The 20978-nt window shown below is 38.0% G+C and overlaps 1 protein-coding gene across 2 annotated transcripts in view; it reads left to right on the top strand.

Moving 5' to 3' along the window:
- The window catches only part of LOC100493336 (aldehyde oxidase 2), a 46546-nt gene that overhangs the window by 1927 nt on the left and 23641 nt on the right, over positions 1-20978 (top strand). The window contains exons 2-9 of one of the 2 annotated variants that reach the window (XM_031892938.1): positions 4423-4470; positions 10855-10999; positions 16483-16575; positions 17280-17422; positions 17656-17749; positions 19233-19342; positions 19804-19988; positions 20311-20500. In XM_031892938.1, coding sequence (XP_031748798.1) covers positions 10855-10999; positions 16483-16575; positions 17280-17422; positions 17656-17749; positions 19233-19342; positions 19804-19988; positions 20311-20500 — 960 coding nt within the window. In that variant the 5' untranslated portion in view covers positions 4423-4470. The remainder of the gene's footprint in view (positions 1-4422; positions 4471-10854; positions 11000-16482; positions 16576-17279; positions 17423-17655; positions 17750-19232; positions 19343-19803; positions 19989-20310; positions 20501-20978) is intronic. The other variant, XM_002937709.5, reaches the window with a different exon arrangement.

Here is a 20978-nt window from a genome sequence, read left to right as displayed (position 1 = left end):
GTCAGGATTTTTATGGCGACAATTCAAAAAAGTCTAGTTTTTTACGTCGTTTTTCATTGCAACTTTTTTTAGTAAATTACAGACATTCGGGAAAACAAATTTAGTCGAATTTGAAAATAAAAATAAATGAGAAATTATGGAGTTTTAGAAAATCTGCCCCCTAAAGAATTGCTGCACACAACACATGATCAAGTGATGCAATTGCATCTGATTCTCATTGAAGTGCAATTGCAGCTGCATCAATTTTAACTAATTGCAATTGCGCCAAGCACAACTCCTTTTTAGTACAGGTATGGGACCTGTTATGCAGAATGCTCGGGACCTGGGGTTTTCCGGATAAGGGATCTTTCTGTAATTTGGATCTCCATAACTTAAGTCTGCTAAAAATCATTTAAATATAGAATAAACCTAATAGGCTTATTTTGCCTCTAATAAGGATCAAGTACAAGTTACTGTTTTATTATCACAGAGAAAACAGAAATCATTTTTAAAAATAAGAATAATTTGCTTATAATGGAGTCTATGTGAGATGGGCTTTCTGTAATTTGTAACTTCCTGGATAACGGGTTTCTGGATAAGGGATCCCATACCTGCAGTAATGATGCTAGAATTATGGGAAAACACTGTATTGTCAGTGAAAAATATGATCTAAAATTGCACTGTGCAAACCGTACTTATAGTCATAAATGAGAGTCCTTAATGGTACCTTGGAATTAATGCACCGCTACTTATATAAACAAATACCTTTTCATTTATCCAAAAACAAACAGAAGTGTGTGCCTTTGGATGCCTCATTACTATATGCAGAATCTTAGTAACTCTTATAAAGACCCTAAATACAGTTTTTTTGCAGTTGTTATTTAGTTAGGAAACTCAACTTAAATACATGAACTCAAAAGATAAATCATATTATATATTAAATTCAAAAGATAAATCATATGTTATATATCATATTTCAGAGTGATTTATGATCACAATTTACTGTAGAAAAACAGGTCACAGATTTCATTGCCTAGAGCTTTAATGCTACAGGAATGATGCTGACTTACCATGTACTGACATGGCCGCCTGCAGGGGAAGTGGGGTGACTGGCTGTATTATCAAGAAAAATGTTCTGCAGTGCTGACAGCTAGATAGTACGGGGAACATGCTGGAGACTGTAGGGTACAACACATCCAGTGCTCATAAAATGTAGGAAGGGTCAAAAGCAGTAAGGATTTATGATGTAGAGTGATATTCTGAGAAAATTTACAATTGGTCTTCATTTTTTATCATTTGTGGGTTTTTTTTTAATTATTTAGCTTTTTATTTAACTGGTCTCAAGTTTGGAAATTCAGCAGCTATCTGGTAGCAGGCGTCCAACAAGGCACTGATGTGAATAAAAGACTGTAATATTATTAGGAGATGGCCTCAATAGAAAGTTAAGTACTAAAGTAACGGTAATAATACAATTGCAACCGGTGTCAGTGATCCCAATTTGAAAGCTGAAAAGAGGCAGAAGAAGAAGGCAAATAATTCAAAAACTTTAAAAAAGAAATAATGAAGACCAGTTGAAAAGTTGTTTAGAATTTGCCATTTCATAAAATGCTAAAACTTAACTCAAAGGTGAATTATCCCTTTAATAAATGAGCAAAAGGGGCTTTTTTTTTTTGTTGGTGTCCAGTGAAGAGATGTGCTGTAAGGTTTTACTTATTCTTTAGCATGGAGCATACATGGGTTTCTGTGGGGTTAAAGGTTTCATTTAGAGTCACTGCATAGTTGCCTAAATGAATTCTGCATCAGTGGCAGGTCAAGAGTTACTTTACCTGATTTCAAGTATAATTTATAAACTAATTTCTTAATTACTGTTGGCATGCTATTCTATATGGCTGGTGTAGCAGTGTGTCTGATATCAACATTGCATGCCTTAATACAATTTCATTTATGTTTATCTTTCCTACATAAAGTAAAGCATTCAGTATTCTCTACTTCTAAAATAAATGTAAAAATGGAATTATACTTGCCTAGAGTTGTGAAGCTGCTAACTGCTGCTTGACTTCCTAGCTTTATGGTCAAGGTCTGCATTGCAGCACACACATACAGTCACACTGACTGAAAAATTAATATATACAATATTTGACATAGTCATTCACACAGTGCAGCCTAGTATGTAGCACAGATTGCATTGCATAGGCATAGATACACATACATACTAGGGCAGGGGTCCCCAACCTTTCTTACTTGTGAGCCACAGTCAAATTTAAAAGCACTTGGAAAGTAACACAAGCATCATAAAAGTTCATGGAGGTGCCAAACAAGGGCTAACATTGGCTATTAGGGAGCCTCTATGCACACTATCAGCTTACAGGAGATCTTGTTTGGTAGTACCTCTTGTTTCCATGCAACTAAAACTTGCCACCAAGTCATAATTACAAAATAAGCACCTGCTTTGGGGGCACTGAGAGCAACATCCAAGGGGTTAGTGAGCAACATGTTGCCCCTGAGCCACTGGTTGGGGATCACTGTACTAGGCTACCCAGATCACTTGAAAATTCAGGCACTCACCTAGAAAATCCAGCCAGCAGGGCTGAACTGATTGCAGTTTAATTTAAATGTAGTCAGTGATTCCCTGCAACTTGTATTTATTTGATCACCTTAGGGCCTGCACATCAGTATGGATCCTTAATTTACTATACTCTTCCTGTGGATTGTTTTCTGAATTATTATTAACTGAAGGTAAGCTGTTAAAGAGGAGCAGTTAAACAGCATAGAAAGGGGGGGAACATACATACATTTAAGTAAGGAGTCAAAGTAAGGGGTAATATGTATAATTTTTTTGTGCTGAGATACATTCATTCCCACAATGACACAAAAACATTGTATTAACAAGATAAACATTATAACATTTATTGTTAAAATGTAAATGTTCTGCATGTTAGTCAGAATTATTGTTTACAGTTAACTTTTTAATTACCACATTCAAAATGTTTATTTAGAGAATTTTGTGTTATTTAGTTTTGTTTGCAACAGCCCAAGTTCAAGAGGTATTGTGCTGTTTTGCTTGGCTCCTAAGCAGCAGTGACTTTGTTTAAATCTCATTATTAGGTCTTTTGATCTCATGCAGTATATCTTGGCTTTGGTTCCAAGCATGTGGTTAGAGGAAACTATCATCATATTGTATTACATTTTATATAATCTTTGGTTAGTTTATAAATCGGATTTACATAATTCCAAAAAGCATTTTGCTTCAAAGTTTCACCTGATTGCCCGCAATCCTCTTGAGGTCATGCTGTGGCTGATCTGTCAAATCACCAGGGTAAGTTGTGTGCAGATCTGGGCTGTTAACCAAATGACTCCTAGGGCCAGATTCACTAAGGTACGAATCGGAATCACAAAATCCGATCATTTCTGATGATCGCAAATATCACGAAAGTTCTTTCCATTTGAAAATTTCGGATCATAACTACGAAATTTTCATATTGAAACGATCGTTTGCAATAGTCACAAAATTTTCGCATCTGAATGATCGTAAACAGTGCAAACTTTCTGACTTTGAACCTTCAGTGCATGGTTTTGGAAGCCTCCCATAGGACTCAATGGCACTCTGCAGCTCCAACCTGGCCAAAGCTTGAATGAATCCAAAACTTTCATACTCGTTGCGACAAATACGATTTTGTTGCACAAATTGTCGCAAAAAAAAGCCAATAAAGATATAAGCAGGAAAGCCAAGCCCATTGCTGCCTAGAGACCCTGTTTACACTGCAAGACATCTATGATTCAATGACTGAAGGTAGTACCTAATATAGTACTACTACAGGGAAGGCATCCAGAGCAACTGGAGCACACCACTTTTTGTAACTTCACAGCCATTTAATGACCTCCTTGGAAGAAGATCTATAAGAAGATAATATATAATTGTTCACATTGCATCATGTATAAATTGGCAAATGATGAAGCAACATTTCAACCCTTTAGGGTAAAGACACATGGGGCTACTAGCAGCAGCCACTTTTTCACGACTGCTAAATGCCAGAAAATAACCCGCCATAGACAATGCTAAGAATTCCCTCTGCTAAAACACATGTAGAGACAGTTATCAGAAAATGATCAACATTGTCTATTTTAGTAGCTGTGACAAGTAGCTGCTACTAGTAGCTCTGTGTGTCTTCACCCTTATGGTTCCACCAAACTGCAAGTAAAAGCTGTGGGAGTGGTTTTGGTGTGCCTTATTCAAAGTCTGATTGCCTGTACGCCCTCATAGTGATGGTGTACTAACCCCCCATGTCCATGGGTACCAAGATGGCATTGGAAGAAACAGTGTTATTATTCAGATAGTAAAGATACATAAGATAAATTATTGGGTTAATAAGGGTGGATATAAAAATCCGAAGACCACCATCCTATTTATTTGGACCTCTTCTTTCTTTGTCTTTACAAAAAAAGGTTTGTTGATTGCTCTGATGGAAAAGTAAAGCAGAGTTCTCAGAATAAGTAAGTATGGAAAATGCAGATCCATCTAAGGTTTCCTTGATTTTTCACACAATCTGGTATAATATTCTCAGTGTAAAAACTGTTAATATCCTGAAAACTAAAAAAGAATAATGTAAATTGCAAAAGTGTTCAGAAGAGCCCTCTAAGGTTTGCATTTTCTTTAACTCATGTTGCAGGTTAGGTAACCTACATGTTGTGGAATACTGCAAACCAAAACCTATAGCACCAACCTGACAAACATGTATATTGCATTTAGTATATTGAACTTCTGTTTTCTAACATATACAGTAAATTAATTACAGGGCCACAAAATACAGGAAACTATAAACAATCAAACTGCCAGTGCCGAATTTCTAATGGAGGCGCCCCTAGGCCGCCCCCATTCTTCGCCCAACCCTACACCCCCTCCCACGCATGCGCGAACACCCAAACCCCCTCTCCCCCTGAGCACATGCACGAACAGTAAAAGTGCCATACGGAGCAGTGGGGAGAGGTCCCCATTGCTTCGTATGGGAGCAAAATTTAAAATCTGCGCTGCAGCGGGGCGGCACGCCGCCCCTAAGTTTGTGCCGCCCTAGGCCCGGGCCTTTGTGGCCTCGCCACAAATCCGTAGCTTTAAAAGTGTGGCCCAACATCTAGTAAACTCTCATTACAATCAATGATTAGTATAGGAATACCAATAAAACAGAAGAACAAGTGTTTTCAAAAGGTGATTGTGTGAGGCATGAGCAGTATTCCACCTACCTTTATCCATAGCTGCAATTAACACCAGCATGTAAAAAGATTGTTTGTTTTCGTTGTTGCTTTTTTAATACCGCACCCATCTATTCCTTTATTTTCATTAACTTGGCTTCATAAATTGTTTGTCTTCTGTTGTGAAAAACTTTGGTTTGTACTGAAAGTGCTTCAGGACATGCACATTTAACCTTTTTTCTTTTTTGCTGCCAAAGCAGTTTCCAGGGAATTGCCTGGTAGAAAATGGATAATAACTCTGGGACAGTGAATAGTGCATTGCCTCTGGCTCTTTGGAGCTTTCATTTACACTTTGATTTACTTACAGTTATGCATTCCTAATGGAGTGCAAGCTGTTAAAGGAGTCGTGGGAACCTGGTTTTCATGCCTGTGCATGTGTTGTGTTCCCTTCAGCTATATCTTTAAACATACAAAACTTGGTTTTGCTTTCAATAGGGCTGCAGCCTGCACTGCCACCAGACTGTTATTGGTATATATTTTTTGCAAGTACAGGTATCGGACCCCTTATTCGGAAACCCATTACGCAGAAAGTTCCGAATTACGGAAAGGCCATCTCCCATAGACTCCATTTTAATCAAATAATTCACATTTTTGAAAATGATTTGCTTTTTCTCTGTAATAATAAAACGGTAGCTTGTACTTGATCCCAACTAAGATATAATTAATCCTTATTGGAGGCAAAACAATCAAATTGGGTTTATTTAATGTTTGAATTATTTTTTTAATAGACTTATGGTAGGAGATCTGAATTACACAAAGACCCCTTATCTGGAAAAACACAGGTCCAAGCATTCTGGATAATGGGTCCCATACCTGTACAGTATAGGCAAATGTAAGGGGTTGTTCCAATTGCTGTCAACTTGGATAATTCCATGTTATGCTCAGTATAAACATACCCATAAAATTATTTCATACGAGTTGCAGTAATTTTATGATGGTCAGATTATCCTGACTGATATCTATGTTGGTTTATTGATTGGGCAGGTTTGAAAATGTTATCTGCCAATGCATTATGTCAGCTACTGTTTGGCGCATTAGCAGATGAGGTAGGGAAGAAGAGTAATGCAATAGAAAGGCAGCACTACATGGGCCGATAATGGAAGCCAGTTTTGACCACTTTAAACCGCATCCAATTTAAACCACACCCATGTTATCACAAGAGCTTTTAACACCATGCCTACATTAATGGTGGCAACACAGCGAAAACCCAATGGTTGGTGCTCACTGTGGGGATATCACCCTTCATTCATATGTGAAAGAATTATATTATAATATATTATCCCATTTCGCAAGAATTATCCCCATTTTCGGCAAGAAAATTTGCGAAACGCATTTGTCGCATGATTTTTTTGTTGGCTGCATCTATTTTTTGACGCCCACACTTTTTTGACTTGACCGCGCCCAATTTGACGCACAAATTGTTTTACGGCGTTTTTTGAGGGAACTTTCGCTAAACAATTTACCAATGGTGAAATGCAGAAATTCGCTGCGAATCCATGCCTGGCGAAAAATTCGCTCATCACTACTTATATCCATATGCCAACTCATCTCCTGTGGATAGCACAGCAACCCCCAGCATATAATTACACACCTCAGGGACCATATAATGACTATTTCCAAATGCTAAGAAACTTCCATAACAAACCCCTGCCAGGTTCACCCCCCAGAGGGATCATAGGGCAAGCGGAGTATGGCACACACAGGCAGGGTAAGGCAAGCCAAGTATGGCTCACACAGGCATTGTAGGGCAGGCAGAGTATGGCACACAGGCAGGGTAGGGTAGGCAGAGTATGGCACACTCAGCCAGGGTAGGGCAAGCAGAGTATGGCACACACAGGAAGGGTAGGGTAGGCAGAGTATGGCACACACAGGCAGGGTAGGGCAGGCAGAGTATGGCACACAGGCAGCATATGGCAGGCAGAGTATGGAACACACAGGCAGCATAGTGCAGGCAGAGTATGGCAAACACAGGCAGCATAGGGCAGGCAGAGTATGGCACACACAGGCAGCATAGGGCAGGCAGAGTATGGCACACACAGGCAGGGTAGGGCAGGCAGAGTATGGCACACACAGGCAGCATAGGGCAGGCAGAGTATGGCACACAGGCAGGGTAGGGCAGGCAGAGTATGGCACACACAGGAAGGGTAGGGTAGGCAGAGTATGGTACACATAGACAGGGTAGGGTAGAGAGAGTATGGCACACACAGGCAGCATAGGGCAGGTAGAGTATGGCATAAAGAGATAGTTTCTGTAATTGACATCCAGGTTCATCCAGTATACCAAATAATACATTCTTTATCCTATATAGAGAGAACTCTTAATCTGTTATCCAGAATTCCAAATTACTTGATCCTAACTAAGATATTATTAATTCTTATTGGGTTTATGTCTTATATAGATTTTTTAGCAGACTTAAGGCATAGAGATCCCTTATTGGGAAAACCCTGTGTACCATGCATTCTGGATAACATGTCCTATACAGTACCTGCATGATGAAGAAAAGAGATAATATTGAAATTAACCACAGTTATTTGCAGCTATTATGACCCATTATTCAAAATCTCATAGTATTCAAAACAATGTTATTGCTTATGCTTCATGTAGCTTTGTAGGATGGGGAGCTTTTTTGGTTGTTTTCTAAATAATGTCATCATCACAAGTGTGGTTGACTCTCCAAAGACACAAAGGTGTCTAAAGGTGGCCATACACGAGCAGATCCGCTCGCCTTGGCGATGTCGCCAAGCGAGCGTATCTTCCCCCGATATCCCCACCTACGGGTGGGCGATATCGGGGACCATTTAGGTAAAAAAATAATAATCCGATCGTTTGGCCCTGGGGCCAAACGATCGGATTATGTGGGCGGCAATGGGGCAGTCGGATCGGGGACCGCATCAACGAGCCGATGTGGTCCCCGATCCGACCAGATTTTCTAACCTGGCCGATCGAGATCTGGCCAATTTCAGGCCAGATATCGGTCAGCCAGGCCGCTCTGCTCTCCCCATACACGGGCCGATTAGCTGCCGAATCGGTCCAAGGGACCGATATCGGCAGCTATAGTCGGCCCGTGTATGGCCACCTTAAGCCTAGGAATGTGGATGACTATCCCCCCACCCTTAACTTGCTTGCCATTGAGATGCAAAAGTTAGGAAGCACAATAAAGCATGGCCTGCAAGGGGGCCCTGTCTATACCACGTGACCTAAGGCAGGCAGTAAGGGCTCTCCCGAGGTATTATTCTGATTCTGCAGGGTGCAAGTGCTGAGAAAGTGAGCGCTAAGGGGTGTGCTCTTGCTCCTGGAAGCACAGTTCAAACCCCTTCCATTAACTACCTGCTGTTTGAACAGGAATTTTACAAATTGGAATCAAACCTTGTGACATTCTATAAAATGAGACACATGTAAAATCCACTAGCTGCATAACTAATTTATCTAGATTGATTATTGATCCTATGGATTTTATCTGCTCCTTAATCTACCAAAACTGTCTAAACTGAATAATCAAGTTAATCAAGTCAATGTTGTAATGTTTGGGTGTTCTGTCAATAGTTTCTCTTTAATTTTTAATGAAGACCTTTTAATTAGTAAATGTTAATTGATGATGATGTGTTTTCAAAATAACCGAAGAGCCTGAGGGAGAGTGGCAACCAAGATAAAGTGTATCATTGTGTTCACACAGTTTTAGGTGGTTGCCGTGTTGTAGCTCTCACCAACATAAGTGATCAATGCATTGTGACACAACTCTCTGACCTACTTTAAAAAACTGAATTCCCTTTGCAGTTGAAAATGGGGAAATTACTTGCATAATGTAAGTTAGTTCATTGTAGTTATGTAAGTGTGACCCCTATTTGGCTGTATAAGTCAATATGTCCAGCTAGGATAGAGCACGGGGTACATGTAACTCTGTTTCACAAGAATGGGCCTTCGCAATATGGAAGGTGCTACATGTAAAGTGCAAGAATTAATCAGGTGGGCGCCATGAGCTCTAGCTGATGAATTGAATAACGGGTTTATTGATGCACTAAACATAAAGAGGCAGGGTTCAGCAGATATACTCACAGACCATGAGGATTTATAGCAAGGCAGATGGTACAGATAATATAGTAAACCAGTTAGGCACCACTGTAGAAAGTTTAGGGAAAGTAGTTCTTTATCCTTAGGATATCACCCTTATTGGACTGGATCCCAAATGGCTGATGATGGTTCAGGCATTTACACTTACCTGCATCCTGTATCTAAACCGTGGTCCCAACAATAAGGCAACAGTGCCTGTAAAGGAGAACTAATCCTCTATCCTCCTGGATGGAGTCAGAAACTGCTCTTACTAAATAAGCTGTCTATCTCACATGGTTACACGTGCTATGACACAAGATAGTCTGTCCTCACTATTCCCTCATTCATGGGTTCCCTGCTCCCCGACTTCTCCAAGGGTGCTGGTCTCCCTTGGGGCCTAAACTTCTGGGCCGATGTGGATCCCAGGCTTCATGGAGCATCCACACAGATCAAATGCTGCAGGCCAAGAAGGCAGATCCACCCCTTTCCTAACACTATATAAAAGTGTGGTAGGGTGTGGTCTTCTCTTGGGCCAATAACAGGGTATATGTTAATACCAAATATGATACATGGGTCTTTGCCCAGTAACAGGAAAAGAAGAAATATCGGGCTTAAAGCAGCGATCCCCAACCATGTTGCTCACCAACCCCTTGGATGTTGCTCTAAGTGCCCCCAAACCAGGTAGTTATTCATGAATTCCTGACTTGGTGGCAAGTTTGCTTAAATAAAAACAGCATTTGCTACCAAATAAAGCCTCCTGTAAGCTGATAGTGTGCATAGAGGCTGCCTAATAGCCAATCTTAGCCCTTTTTTGGCTCCTCCATTAACTTTTATGATGCTTGTGTTGCTCTCCAAGTCTTTTTACATTTGACTGTGGCTCACAAGTTAGAAAGGTTGGAGACCCCTGGCTTAAAGCCATAGGGGCATATGGGTCCCGACATAAGTTAGTTCATTGTAGTTTAGAATACAAGTGGTACCTACTGACCATTGTCACGTCATACGTTATAGAGTGGTGCAAGGTTAATAACTTCAGTTTTTATAACACAACTATGGATTGAAAAGAACAAGTTGTGAACCCCAAAGAGTACATACAAACATCATAGTCTTGAAATAAAACTATATTTCAAATACTGTCACAATTATTGTATATTATTGTATACAATTAGGGGTTGAGTGTGCTTAAAATAGCTATTGTAGTCTGAAAACTGTGACCAAGCACTTCCAGCTAGTGATGTGTAAGATTTTTCAGCAGGCATGGATTTTTTTGCGAAACAGGGGCAGAGTGGAAAAAAATTTCCTGTGCAACAAAAAAAATTGACGCACAGGTCAAAAAAATGATTAGCATAAAAAAAACGGGACAGATTTGCTTGTCACTACTTCCAGCTCTTGGCTCTTCAGCTGAAGGTTAGTGGAGCTGATGAAGGCTGCTAGAAGGTAAAGTTCAGATAGATATTAATTTATCATACTAAAGATGGTATTTTTTTCCTTTTATTCTTTGTGTTTGCTGTCCATTGTCTTCTAACCCCTTGTTAAATTGTTAATTAAACTCTGCTTTCTAGTACAGCTCATATTTTTTTATTCCAGATGATGGAAGAGGATATGAAGCACAGAATTCTGGTCCTTCAAGGTGATAAGAGCACATGGGTAACTCCATCATGTCTCAATGAACTCTTGGATCTCAAATCTGTCTACCCAATGGCTCCACTGGTGGTGGGAAACACACTTATTGGTAAGTAACTGTTGTAAATACATTAGATCATCAACTAGAAGCAAATATTTTGAGACCCTTAAAGAACTGTACAATTAAATCAAATCAAATTAAAAAAATCAAATAAATACAATCAACAGAATTAACAGAAAATTAAGAGAATGAAAGTAAGTGTGAGTTATTTATCATTATGATCATTGCTGATGCTTGTATTAAGATAAACACCATGTGATGCATTTACTGTACATTTTATTCATGTGGCAGTACTGGAAGGCAGCAGTCAGTTAAAACAATCCCTAATTGTTGTGGGTTAAAATAACCTTAATTGTTAAATTGGAATTTTATATTTATACTTCTCCCTCAAAAGAAGCCAACAGTTACTGGCTTGTCAGCTTTGACAATGAGCAAGCGTAATTTCATGCTCTGTTAATGTTTGAAAGCAATTTCATAGGTCTCATGACCCAAAAATAGTGGCATCAGCACCTGCATTAACTCTACTGTTATAACCTGAAAAACAACCTTAGCTATACTTTAACAGTTCATTGTGAGCCTGAGAAGACATATAGGGATATGTATGAAGTTAAATTTATTATAGTTATGAGGTTATCTTTTTTAGACACAACTGCCCAACAGTAGTTAGAAACAACTTTTTATAAATATATATACTGCTTAAAAACAGCAGATGCTTTTTTATATATATTTTGCTATTGAGCCACTTTATAAATGTATATAGTCATTTGTAAGCCTTTTTAGTATAAAATGGAGTATATGTATCACTTTGTACCGTGGCTGTATGCATATGATATTTGTGTGTGTATTTATATATATATATATATATATATATATATATATATATATATATATATATACACACAATATATATATATATTTTTTTTTATTTTTTTATTTCATGCATATTTATTATGTAATGCATTAAATTTACTATCAAGTCAAGTGCTACTTCCAGTTTGTAAATATGGCACAACCACCTTAAAAATAATCATTTTGTATTGGCTATGGGCTTCCTCCTCAAATGTTATAAATAGAACGCACATCACATGTGACTCACCCAATAATCCCAAAGGTTGTGCAATAGCTGGAACCTTATGCCAAAAGAGGTGATAGTCTTATAAACAAAAAGCCAGCAGTCTGTATCACTGTATTTCTGATCTAGAAATGTGTTATCCTGGAAGCTTAAAAACACTTCATTACAATATCCCATGAATAGTATGTACCATTGGGTAATCCTAAATAGAAAATCATGATTTTAAGTACTAAGGGCAGAATAAATGCAGCAAAAAATTTCAACACAAATATTCATAAAGCCATGGTCAGTATTTATTAAAGAAAAAATCCTTGAAAAGTCACAAGACAAAATGGCATGAATTGGTCCAGACAGAGTTCTAGCACAGTCAAGTAATAAGGCAAGAGTTGGTCCAGGCAGAGTTCTAGCACCAGGCAATAGTCAGTTCAAACACAGTCAGGAAACAGGCAAGGCTGGTAACAGAAAGCAATCCAGAAGTGCACCCAGGAATTATGGAATATGGACCTACAATGGGCACTGAACCTCTGTAAAAATTGGCTTTGATATTAAAATGTTTGCGCCAATGTGACATTATCATGTGAGCCTCATCACTGCATTATTGCTTAGTTACGGGTGTGTAAATGCAGGTGTCCCTTACAAAAATGAGGATTTTGAAATTTTTGTATTGTTATTTGTATTGTTTGTGCATTTTTATTCATTTGTGGCTTTTATATTTGGATCTTTTATTAAATAAGTCAAAACTCATGTTTTTTTAATTTGTGAGTTTTTTTCATGGTAGGAAAATCAATAAAAATCACACAAATTTGAATTTTATCAAGCTACCTTAAATCCATATTGATGATAAAACAATCCTGCTTTTGTGGTGGGCGATAAGTCACTGCGACTGGATTTTAAAAATCGCAGCAACTAATTGCCCTGTCTTTCTTCGCCCTCCAGTTCCAGAGCCTTTTACCCTGTTGGCTAAAGGGATGTCAGATGTAGCAGTTTCTGTTCAGCAAACAAACAGTCACAATGAACATCTGAGGAATTCAGTAATAATGTCCAATGTGGTTGTTGGCAGGCAAGATGCTAGACTCAGCCAAGCAGTCAAGATTGAAGCTTTCATTCAATGTTTGATTCCTCCCACTATGGACTTTATTCTAGGGTTACCCTGGGTGACAACAGTGACCAGACTTGACCCTCAGTTTAGGGCACAAACTGGCCAGACAGGCAATCTGTGGGTTCTGGCAAATGCAAGAGGGACTGATTTTAAATATTATAGTAACACAATGTTCCACATGCCAGAAAGCTTTCTGGATACCACTTCCAAAACAGCTGTATCCTTTCCACTCTGCCTGCTCTCTAGGTTTTTATTAGGTATGCAAAGTTTTCTGACAATAAATTCAGGCCTTTCACTGCAAATTATGTGGAACTGGCTACATACATTATAGTGAAAAGTGGGGGAATCTGAAAATTAGAAGACCCAATTACTAAATTAGGTGCAATGTGCAAACTGCAAATATGGATGCAATTGCAAGTCGCCATGTTTTTTATTTTTTATACACAATCCAGGTAAGTAGCATGGGCCTCAGTTTTCTTGTGCAAGTCAGAGAAGTAAAGAGAAGCACTAACCTTTGTCATTAGTGTTTTAACGGATGCGACTATGCACTTAGCATTTGTGCTTGCACTAATAAAGGAGCCCTTTTTTCTTGTAAAGTATCCAAAATATATATTGCCATAATGATTTTTATGAAGTAGCATTAGAAATAGGGCATTGTCCCCAGAACCTTTTTTTTTGTGTGTGTTTTGACCAATTAGCAATTGGTCATTTTTTATTATTAGTAGTTTTTTAATTATTTCCGTTATTGTTCAGCAGCTCCCCTGTTTAGAGTTTCATCAGCTATTTGGTAGCTAGGATCCAAATTACCTTAGCAACCAGGGTGTTGTTTGAATGAAAGACTGATATATAAATAGGGGAGGACTTGAATAGAAAAATAAGTACTAAAATGTAGCAATAACATTTAAACTGTAATTTCACAAAGCAATAGTTTTTTTGGCTGGGAGGGTCAGTTACCCCCATTCAAAATCTGCAAAAATATAGAAGAAGAAGGCAAATAATTCAAAAACTATAAATAATAAATAATGAAGACAATTGAAAAGTTGCTTAGAATTGCCCATTCTATAACATACTAAGGGGCAGATTTATCAAAACACGAGTTCGAATCCCAAATGGGAAAAATTCGGATTGGAAACGAAAATTTCTGAAGATCGCAAATATTCCGAAAATGCTTACGAAAAAATCGTATTAGTCAGGATAATATCGTATTGGCGATCCGAAAGTCACAGAATTTTCGTCCCGAACCATTGTAAACAGTGGCAGAGCCTTTTTCGAATTTTTCGCGCGGACGCGCAAAAAAATCAGGCGCCCGCGTGAAAAAAATGGCGAGAATACGCTCGGAGCGTTCTTCGGGTCTTGGTAAATCTCCCCCTAATAGTTAGCTTAAAGGTGAAACACCCATTTAAAGCATTCTAGTTGCATAGTTACATATTAAATACTGGTATGGGATCCCTTATCCGGAAACCCAATATCCAGAAAGCTCCAAATTACGGAAAGCCCATTTTAATCAAATAATTCAGATTTTTAAAATTGATATCCTTTTTCACTGTAAAAATAAAACAGTGCTTTGTATTTGATCCCAACTAAGATATAAGTAATTCTTATTGGATGTATAATAATCCTATTGTTTTCCTAATGTTTTATTGATTTCTTAGTAGACTTAAGGTATGAATATCCAAATTACAGAAAGACCCCTTATCCGGAATACCCTTGGTCCCGAGCATTCTGGATAACAGGTCCTATACCTATATATGTGATGAAAAAAAAATCATTTTCTCTGTCCATGAAAAAAAACCACTTGACTGATCACAATGAAATGATACATGCCTTAAAAAGGTCTATTATTAGTCACTGCTTTGATTAACCTTTTATTTGTGTAACTAGAAAAGTGAAAAGTTGAGCCTATATTTACTTCCTTAAGTTTTATTTTGGTGTTACATGCTCAATTTGCTGTCGTAGTGTTGCCTTAGCTTCTATCATTCTTACATTTAACTTCACACTGAATGAAACAATATGTTCTTTCATAAGAAACAATTTTTAACCCATTATCAAGATAGTTCTGAATTACGGAAAGGCTATCTTCTATAGACTCCATTATAAGTAAATAATTCTAATTTTAAAAATGATTTCCTTTTTCTCTGTAATAATAAAACAGTACCTTGTACTTGATCCCAACTAAGATATTATTAATCCTTACTGGAGGCAAAACAAAACTATTTGGATTAATTAATGTTTAAATTATATTTTAGTAGTCTTAAGTTATGGAGATCCAAATTATGGAAAGATCCCTTATCTGGAAAACTCCAGCATTCATACCTGCACATGTTGCATGCTACATCTAATGGCCTAGAGCTAGCTCTGAGTGACATTTGGGACTTGACATATAAGAGATGCTACGTTCATGTATGTATGTATGTATGTATGTATGTATGCTGGGTTCAACACAGGCACCTGATGTGTATAACCTTAAAAGGGTTGTTTACCTTTGAGTTAAGATTTAGTATGATTTAGACAGTAATATTCTGAGACAATTTGCAATTGGTCTTCATTTTTTTGTTATTTATAGTTTTTAAGTTATTTCACTTTTTGTTCAGCAGCTCTGCAGTTTGGAGTTTCAGCAGCTTTCTGGTTGCTATGGTCCAAATTACCTTAGCGACCAGGGATCAGCTTGAATGAGAGGATGGTAAATAAATAGGAGAGGACGTAAATAAAAAAAAAGTTATAAAAAGTAACAATATAAATAAAATTGCAGCCTCACCGAGCAAATGTTTTTTGGGTGCGGGGGTCAGTCACCCCATTTGCAAGCTGCAAAAAATTAGAGGAAAAAGGCAAATAGATCAAAAACTATAAGAAATATAATGAAGACCAATTGAAATGTTGCTTAGAATAGGCAGTTCTATAACATACTCAAAGTTAACTTAAAGGTAAAGGTTTAACTGACTGCAACAGCATTCTGGTCTTTGTTGTACACCTAGCATTCATTACATAGTTGAAAAGCCACACACACTATACAGGTATGGAACCTGTTATCCAGAATGCTGTGGTTTTCCAGATAAGGGATCCTTCTGTAATTTGGATCCCATTACTAAAAAATGACTTAAGCATTAAATAAACCCAATATGATTAAATATATCTACCTTAGGTGGGATCAAGTATTGGTACTGTTTAATTATTACAGAAAAAAGTAAATCATTTTTAAAATGTTGAACTATTTGATTAAATAGGTGATCCTCCTGTAATTCATAGCTTTCTGGATAACAGGCTTCCGGACAATGGATCTCATAACTGTACATTATTTTAACTGTAGGTACAAATGCCTGTGTGTACATTTGAATTTCTGAGCCTTTTGTTTTTTTCTATTAGGCCCTCAGGTCAAGCTGACAGGTTCATACTATCCTGTAATCATCTCCCTTTCTAGAGTCCCTGAGCTGAGTGTCATGAGTTATACAGAAAAAGGTAAGCACTGGATTGCAGCCGATTTGTTATGTGAAACTATATTAGCTCATACCCTATTAAAGTGATATCTGTAAAAAATATTCTGTATATGATTATCAATCATAAATCTAAAGCCCCCTGTCTGATCCCAGCTTTAAACTTCAATTTAATTTCTTATTATTACTAACTTGCCTATCAACTAATAAGCAGAAGCTACACTGTTTAATATAAAAATGTATTAATGTTATTGGTTGTGAATTTTCAAATAATTCTTAGATAAAAATTGCTTCAATGCTGGGGTCTCGTTCTTCATTAGTCCCCAGAAAAATATCTCCATTTTATAACAAAGTGGCTATTTTCTATCTGCTTCTTCCTGCTGAGTCAGTTACAGGGTTAACACTAACTAGCTATGCTATAATTTGTTGGAACTGGCTTTAAAACAAGGGTGCTGGCAAGCAGAAAAAAAAAAATCAATTAAACCTTGGCAAAGCAGATTTATGGAGAACATTGCATGTCTTTATGCAATAGCTGTTGAAGCAATTGAGCCCTGCCATATTTGTTATATAGTATTAAAACTACAAACACTAAAGCGTTTTCAGTTGTGTTAGTCTTTCTTGTGGGCAAATGAGGGGTCCCCAACTTATGCTTATCCTATTTATCCTATACTTATCCTAAGTTCCTCAATATTTACATTTGCCTTCTAGTAACAGTTCATGTTTTTTCAGGGATTACTATTGGGGCAGCTTGCAGCCTGGTAATGGTACGATCCATTCTGTCTGAGGTTGTCTCTCAGCTACCAGAGGAGAAGGGCAAAATGTTCCGGGTTCTGTTACAGCAGCTGTCCGGGCAGAATATAAGAAATGAAGCAGTAAGTTTGCTGTTTTATGACGTATCTTTGACATCGGTAATGGCCCTACACACAAACATGCACATTTTCTTCCACTCTGGTTTGAAATTGAAATAAAAAAATGGTATATTTTTACAGAATCAGTTTTCTAAATGTGTATAGATTTACTATGTATGATTTCCTGTCATTCACCAATGAGACCAGAAACAGTTTTAGTCAACTTTGCTTATTATTTAACCTTTCCTTATTCATAGTCACTAGGAGGGAGCATTTTAAGTGGAAGTGCAACGTGGGAGCTGAACCCTATTCTTGCTGTTGGACACTGTACCTTTAATTTGGCATCAAAAGGTGAGATCAGAAAGGATACAGGTGTGAGTTCCTTCCAAAGCTGTTGGCATCAGTTTAAATATAAACCAATGAAATTTAATGGGTGGAAATGGATTGGCTGTTGGTGGCTCCACCCACTTTTTCTAACCCTGAATACGTAGTCAGCCAGTGACTGACTGTGCAAAGTTTGTGAACCCTGACATAAATAATGTGAGAAAGGCAGCATTTTAAATTTAAACCAAAATAAATCAATAGGTGAAGTCTGATTGGCTGTTGGTGGCTTCACCCACTATTTAAAACCTAAAAATGCAGTCCCCTAGTGACCCTGGTATTAATACTGTGAGAATGGCAGTAGGTTGGATTTCCCCATTGAAAATCAATTGGTAAAATCTGATTGGCTGTTGGTGGCACCACCCACTTAAAAAAAAAAAACTTGAATACGTAGTCACCCAGTGACTGACTGTGTAAAGTTTGGGAACCCTGGCCTTAAACCAATACAATAGGTGAATTCTGATTGGCTGTTGGTGGCTCCACCCACTAAAACTGCAACCCCCTAGTGACCAACTATGAAAAGTTTGGGGACCCTGGTGTTAATACTGTGAGAATGGCAGCAGGTTGAATTTCCCCATTGAAAGTCAGTAGGTAAAATCTCATTGGCTGTTCACAACTCCGCCCACTTTTGGGCATCCAACAATCATCATATTTTCATTTGGGGTGGAAAATTGGGGGGTTCAGAGCGGCGCCACAAAAAGACAGGGGGTGGGATCGCTTAGAAAAGCACAAGCAACCTGCTCCCCTATAGGGCGAAGAAGTGTGGGTAGTTTGGATGTTGTACCCCGAAACTGTAGGTGGAGTAGTGTTTAGAAAATGGGGGGCGCTAAGAATAAGAAGAAGAAGCGGAAGAATAAACTCAAGTCGAAGAACAATATGTTGGGTTTTTCAACCCAACATAATAACTTTAAAACTATTGAGAATGTTTAATTTATTAGAATTGCATTTTATTTCATTAAGCAAAAAAAAAAAAATCAGCTTGGAGCTCCCCTTGGATCAGCTGGAGATCCCCTTTAATTTATTTGGGCATTGAACATTAACTTTCCCACATTTGACCCCTATTGCTTCAGTACGTAATGTCAGACTTGTGGAGTAATTTTTATGTGAGACTGCAAAGACCGGTTTAGCAAGATTACATCAGTCATATAACTACAATAAGCCTTTGATGTGCCATTTTAAAAGAATCTTTAACAGAATCTCTTAATTAAAAAGTAAAAACACTGTCATACTTTTTATAACATGAGCAAAAATGTGATTCAAGTTTCCAAACAAAAATGCACACTTTAGAGTATTTGGGCTGAAATCCCCCCCCCCCAACCCATGCGCGCAGGTTGATGCTGCCCCTGTCAGCACTACTGGGTACAGTAAGGAGGGGATTGGTGTAATCAGTGATTTGCCGTTGGGTGACACAAGGTGATGAATGTATTAACGTTCTTATTTATTATCTATACAGACAGAAGACGAAAGGTCACCCTTAGACAGTTACTGTTTGGAGAGCCTGGGATAGCATCACTGAGGCCAGAGGAGCTCCTAATTTCCATTAACATTCCATTCACCAAGAAGGTACATTCATGTTGGTCTGATTCACTTTTTTACTGATTTCATGTTTCACAGAAGAGACAAACCTCGCTGTGCCTAGAGGTTACTGGTACCTCATATGATATATTGTTTGGCTATAACTGGCACACTTGGGAGTGATCTCCCTCAAAGTGATCATGGTAATTCCTGCACACAAATCTTCCCCTAAAAGATGAAAAAAACATCAGCAAAGAAATGTAATCACTGTAATGACGCTTGTTAAATTGTAATTATCTATTAGATAATTAGGTTAGGTCCCCTTCGCACAAGCATTTGAACATATGTTACCATGCAGCATAACTAATAAAAAACCCACTGTATCTAAACATATGACTTACTAGAACTCATGTTGGGAGACAGAATGAAATGGCCATGTTAATGCCTGATGAGGGGTGCAGTCTGTTTTTTGTATTTATTAAAGTACTTCATTCTTTGTATTGTTTCAGTGGGAATTTGTGTCGGCTTTCAAGCAAATCCAGCGATGGGAAAGTGCAGTTCCAGCCGTGGTTGCTGCTATGAGTGTTCGTTTGAAAGATGGCACTGACCTTATTTTGGCCATGAACATTTATTATGGAGGCTCTGAGTCCGCATGCTTGTTTGCAAAGTGGGTCAGTGAGCAGCTGATTGGAAGGTATAGAACTATAAAGCAATTCTGTAGCTGAGGCTTGCATTAGACCTAGTAATGGCTAATAGTGCAGGAGCACTTTTTATTTAAGAGAAACAAACATGTCTTTATTCATCTTATCATTCAACATACTAATATCCACGGGATAATTAAGCACTGATCTGTTGCTCTTCCGAAATGGTAGGTGCTGCCAACATCTTGTACTTTCACTTCTTCCACAGTCCCCAGTCACATTATTGAAATGACAAATACAAGGAATAAATATATACATTTAAAATGCCCCATCTTATCTTTTATTGCTTGTGCCAAACTGTACTTTCCTTACTAGGCGCTGGAATGAAGCCATGTTGGATGAAGCTTGCAGGCTATTTTTGGGAGAAATACCTCTTCAAGACTCAACCTTTGGAGAGATGGCCGATCATGAAAGAACCTTGGCAATCAGCTTTATCTTTAAGTTCTACCTTCAAATCTTGCAAGAGTTGAATAAAAACAGCAACTCTCTACATAAGCCTATTTATGTGAGTTCTATGGCTGCAACAGATTCACTACCAAAACAGCAAATGTGGCAGAATTATAGGAGGTACCGGCAGTAAAATGTTTCATAATATTGTACTTCAGGTTTACTGCGTATGTGTCTACCCAGCCCATAATTTATTTTTTCAGTTTGTTTGGTTGCTTTGTGATTTTTCTGATAAATCCAGGCCACCCCTTACCTAATTTTGGACAACAAAAATTTCAGCCAACACCACACATTTAAATGTTGTACCAATATAGGGATGTTACTGAGCGAAGATTTTCAAACAGAAAGTTGTCTGTTTGCAATTTAGCAGTGAATATATAAATGTAATATTAGGCGTTAAAGCAAATGACATTAAGGGTACATATTGGGTAATTCTGGGCGCGGGAATAAATACTATAGGACAACCTGTCATTATAACAAAGCATTACAACACGTTTCTTGCTGAAACACCTCCCCACTGACTAAAGAGTACAGGA

This window comes from Xenopus tropicalis, chromosome 9 (genome assembly GCF_000004195.4).
Source record: "Xenopus tropicalis strain Nigerian chromosome 9, UCB_Xtro_10.0, whole genome shotgun sequence".
Taxonomy (NCBI): Eukaryota; Metazoa; Chordata; class Amphibia; order Anura; family Pipidae; genus Xenopus; species Xenopus tropicalis.
This window is presented reverse-complemented; position numbering and strand designations above follow the sequence as displayed.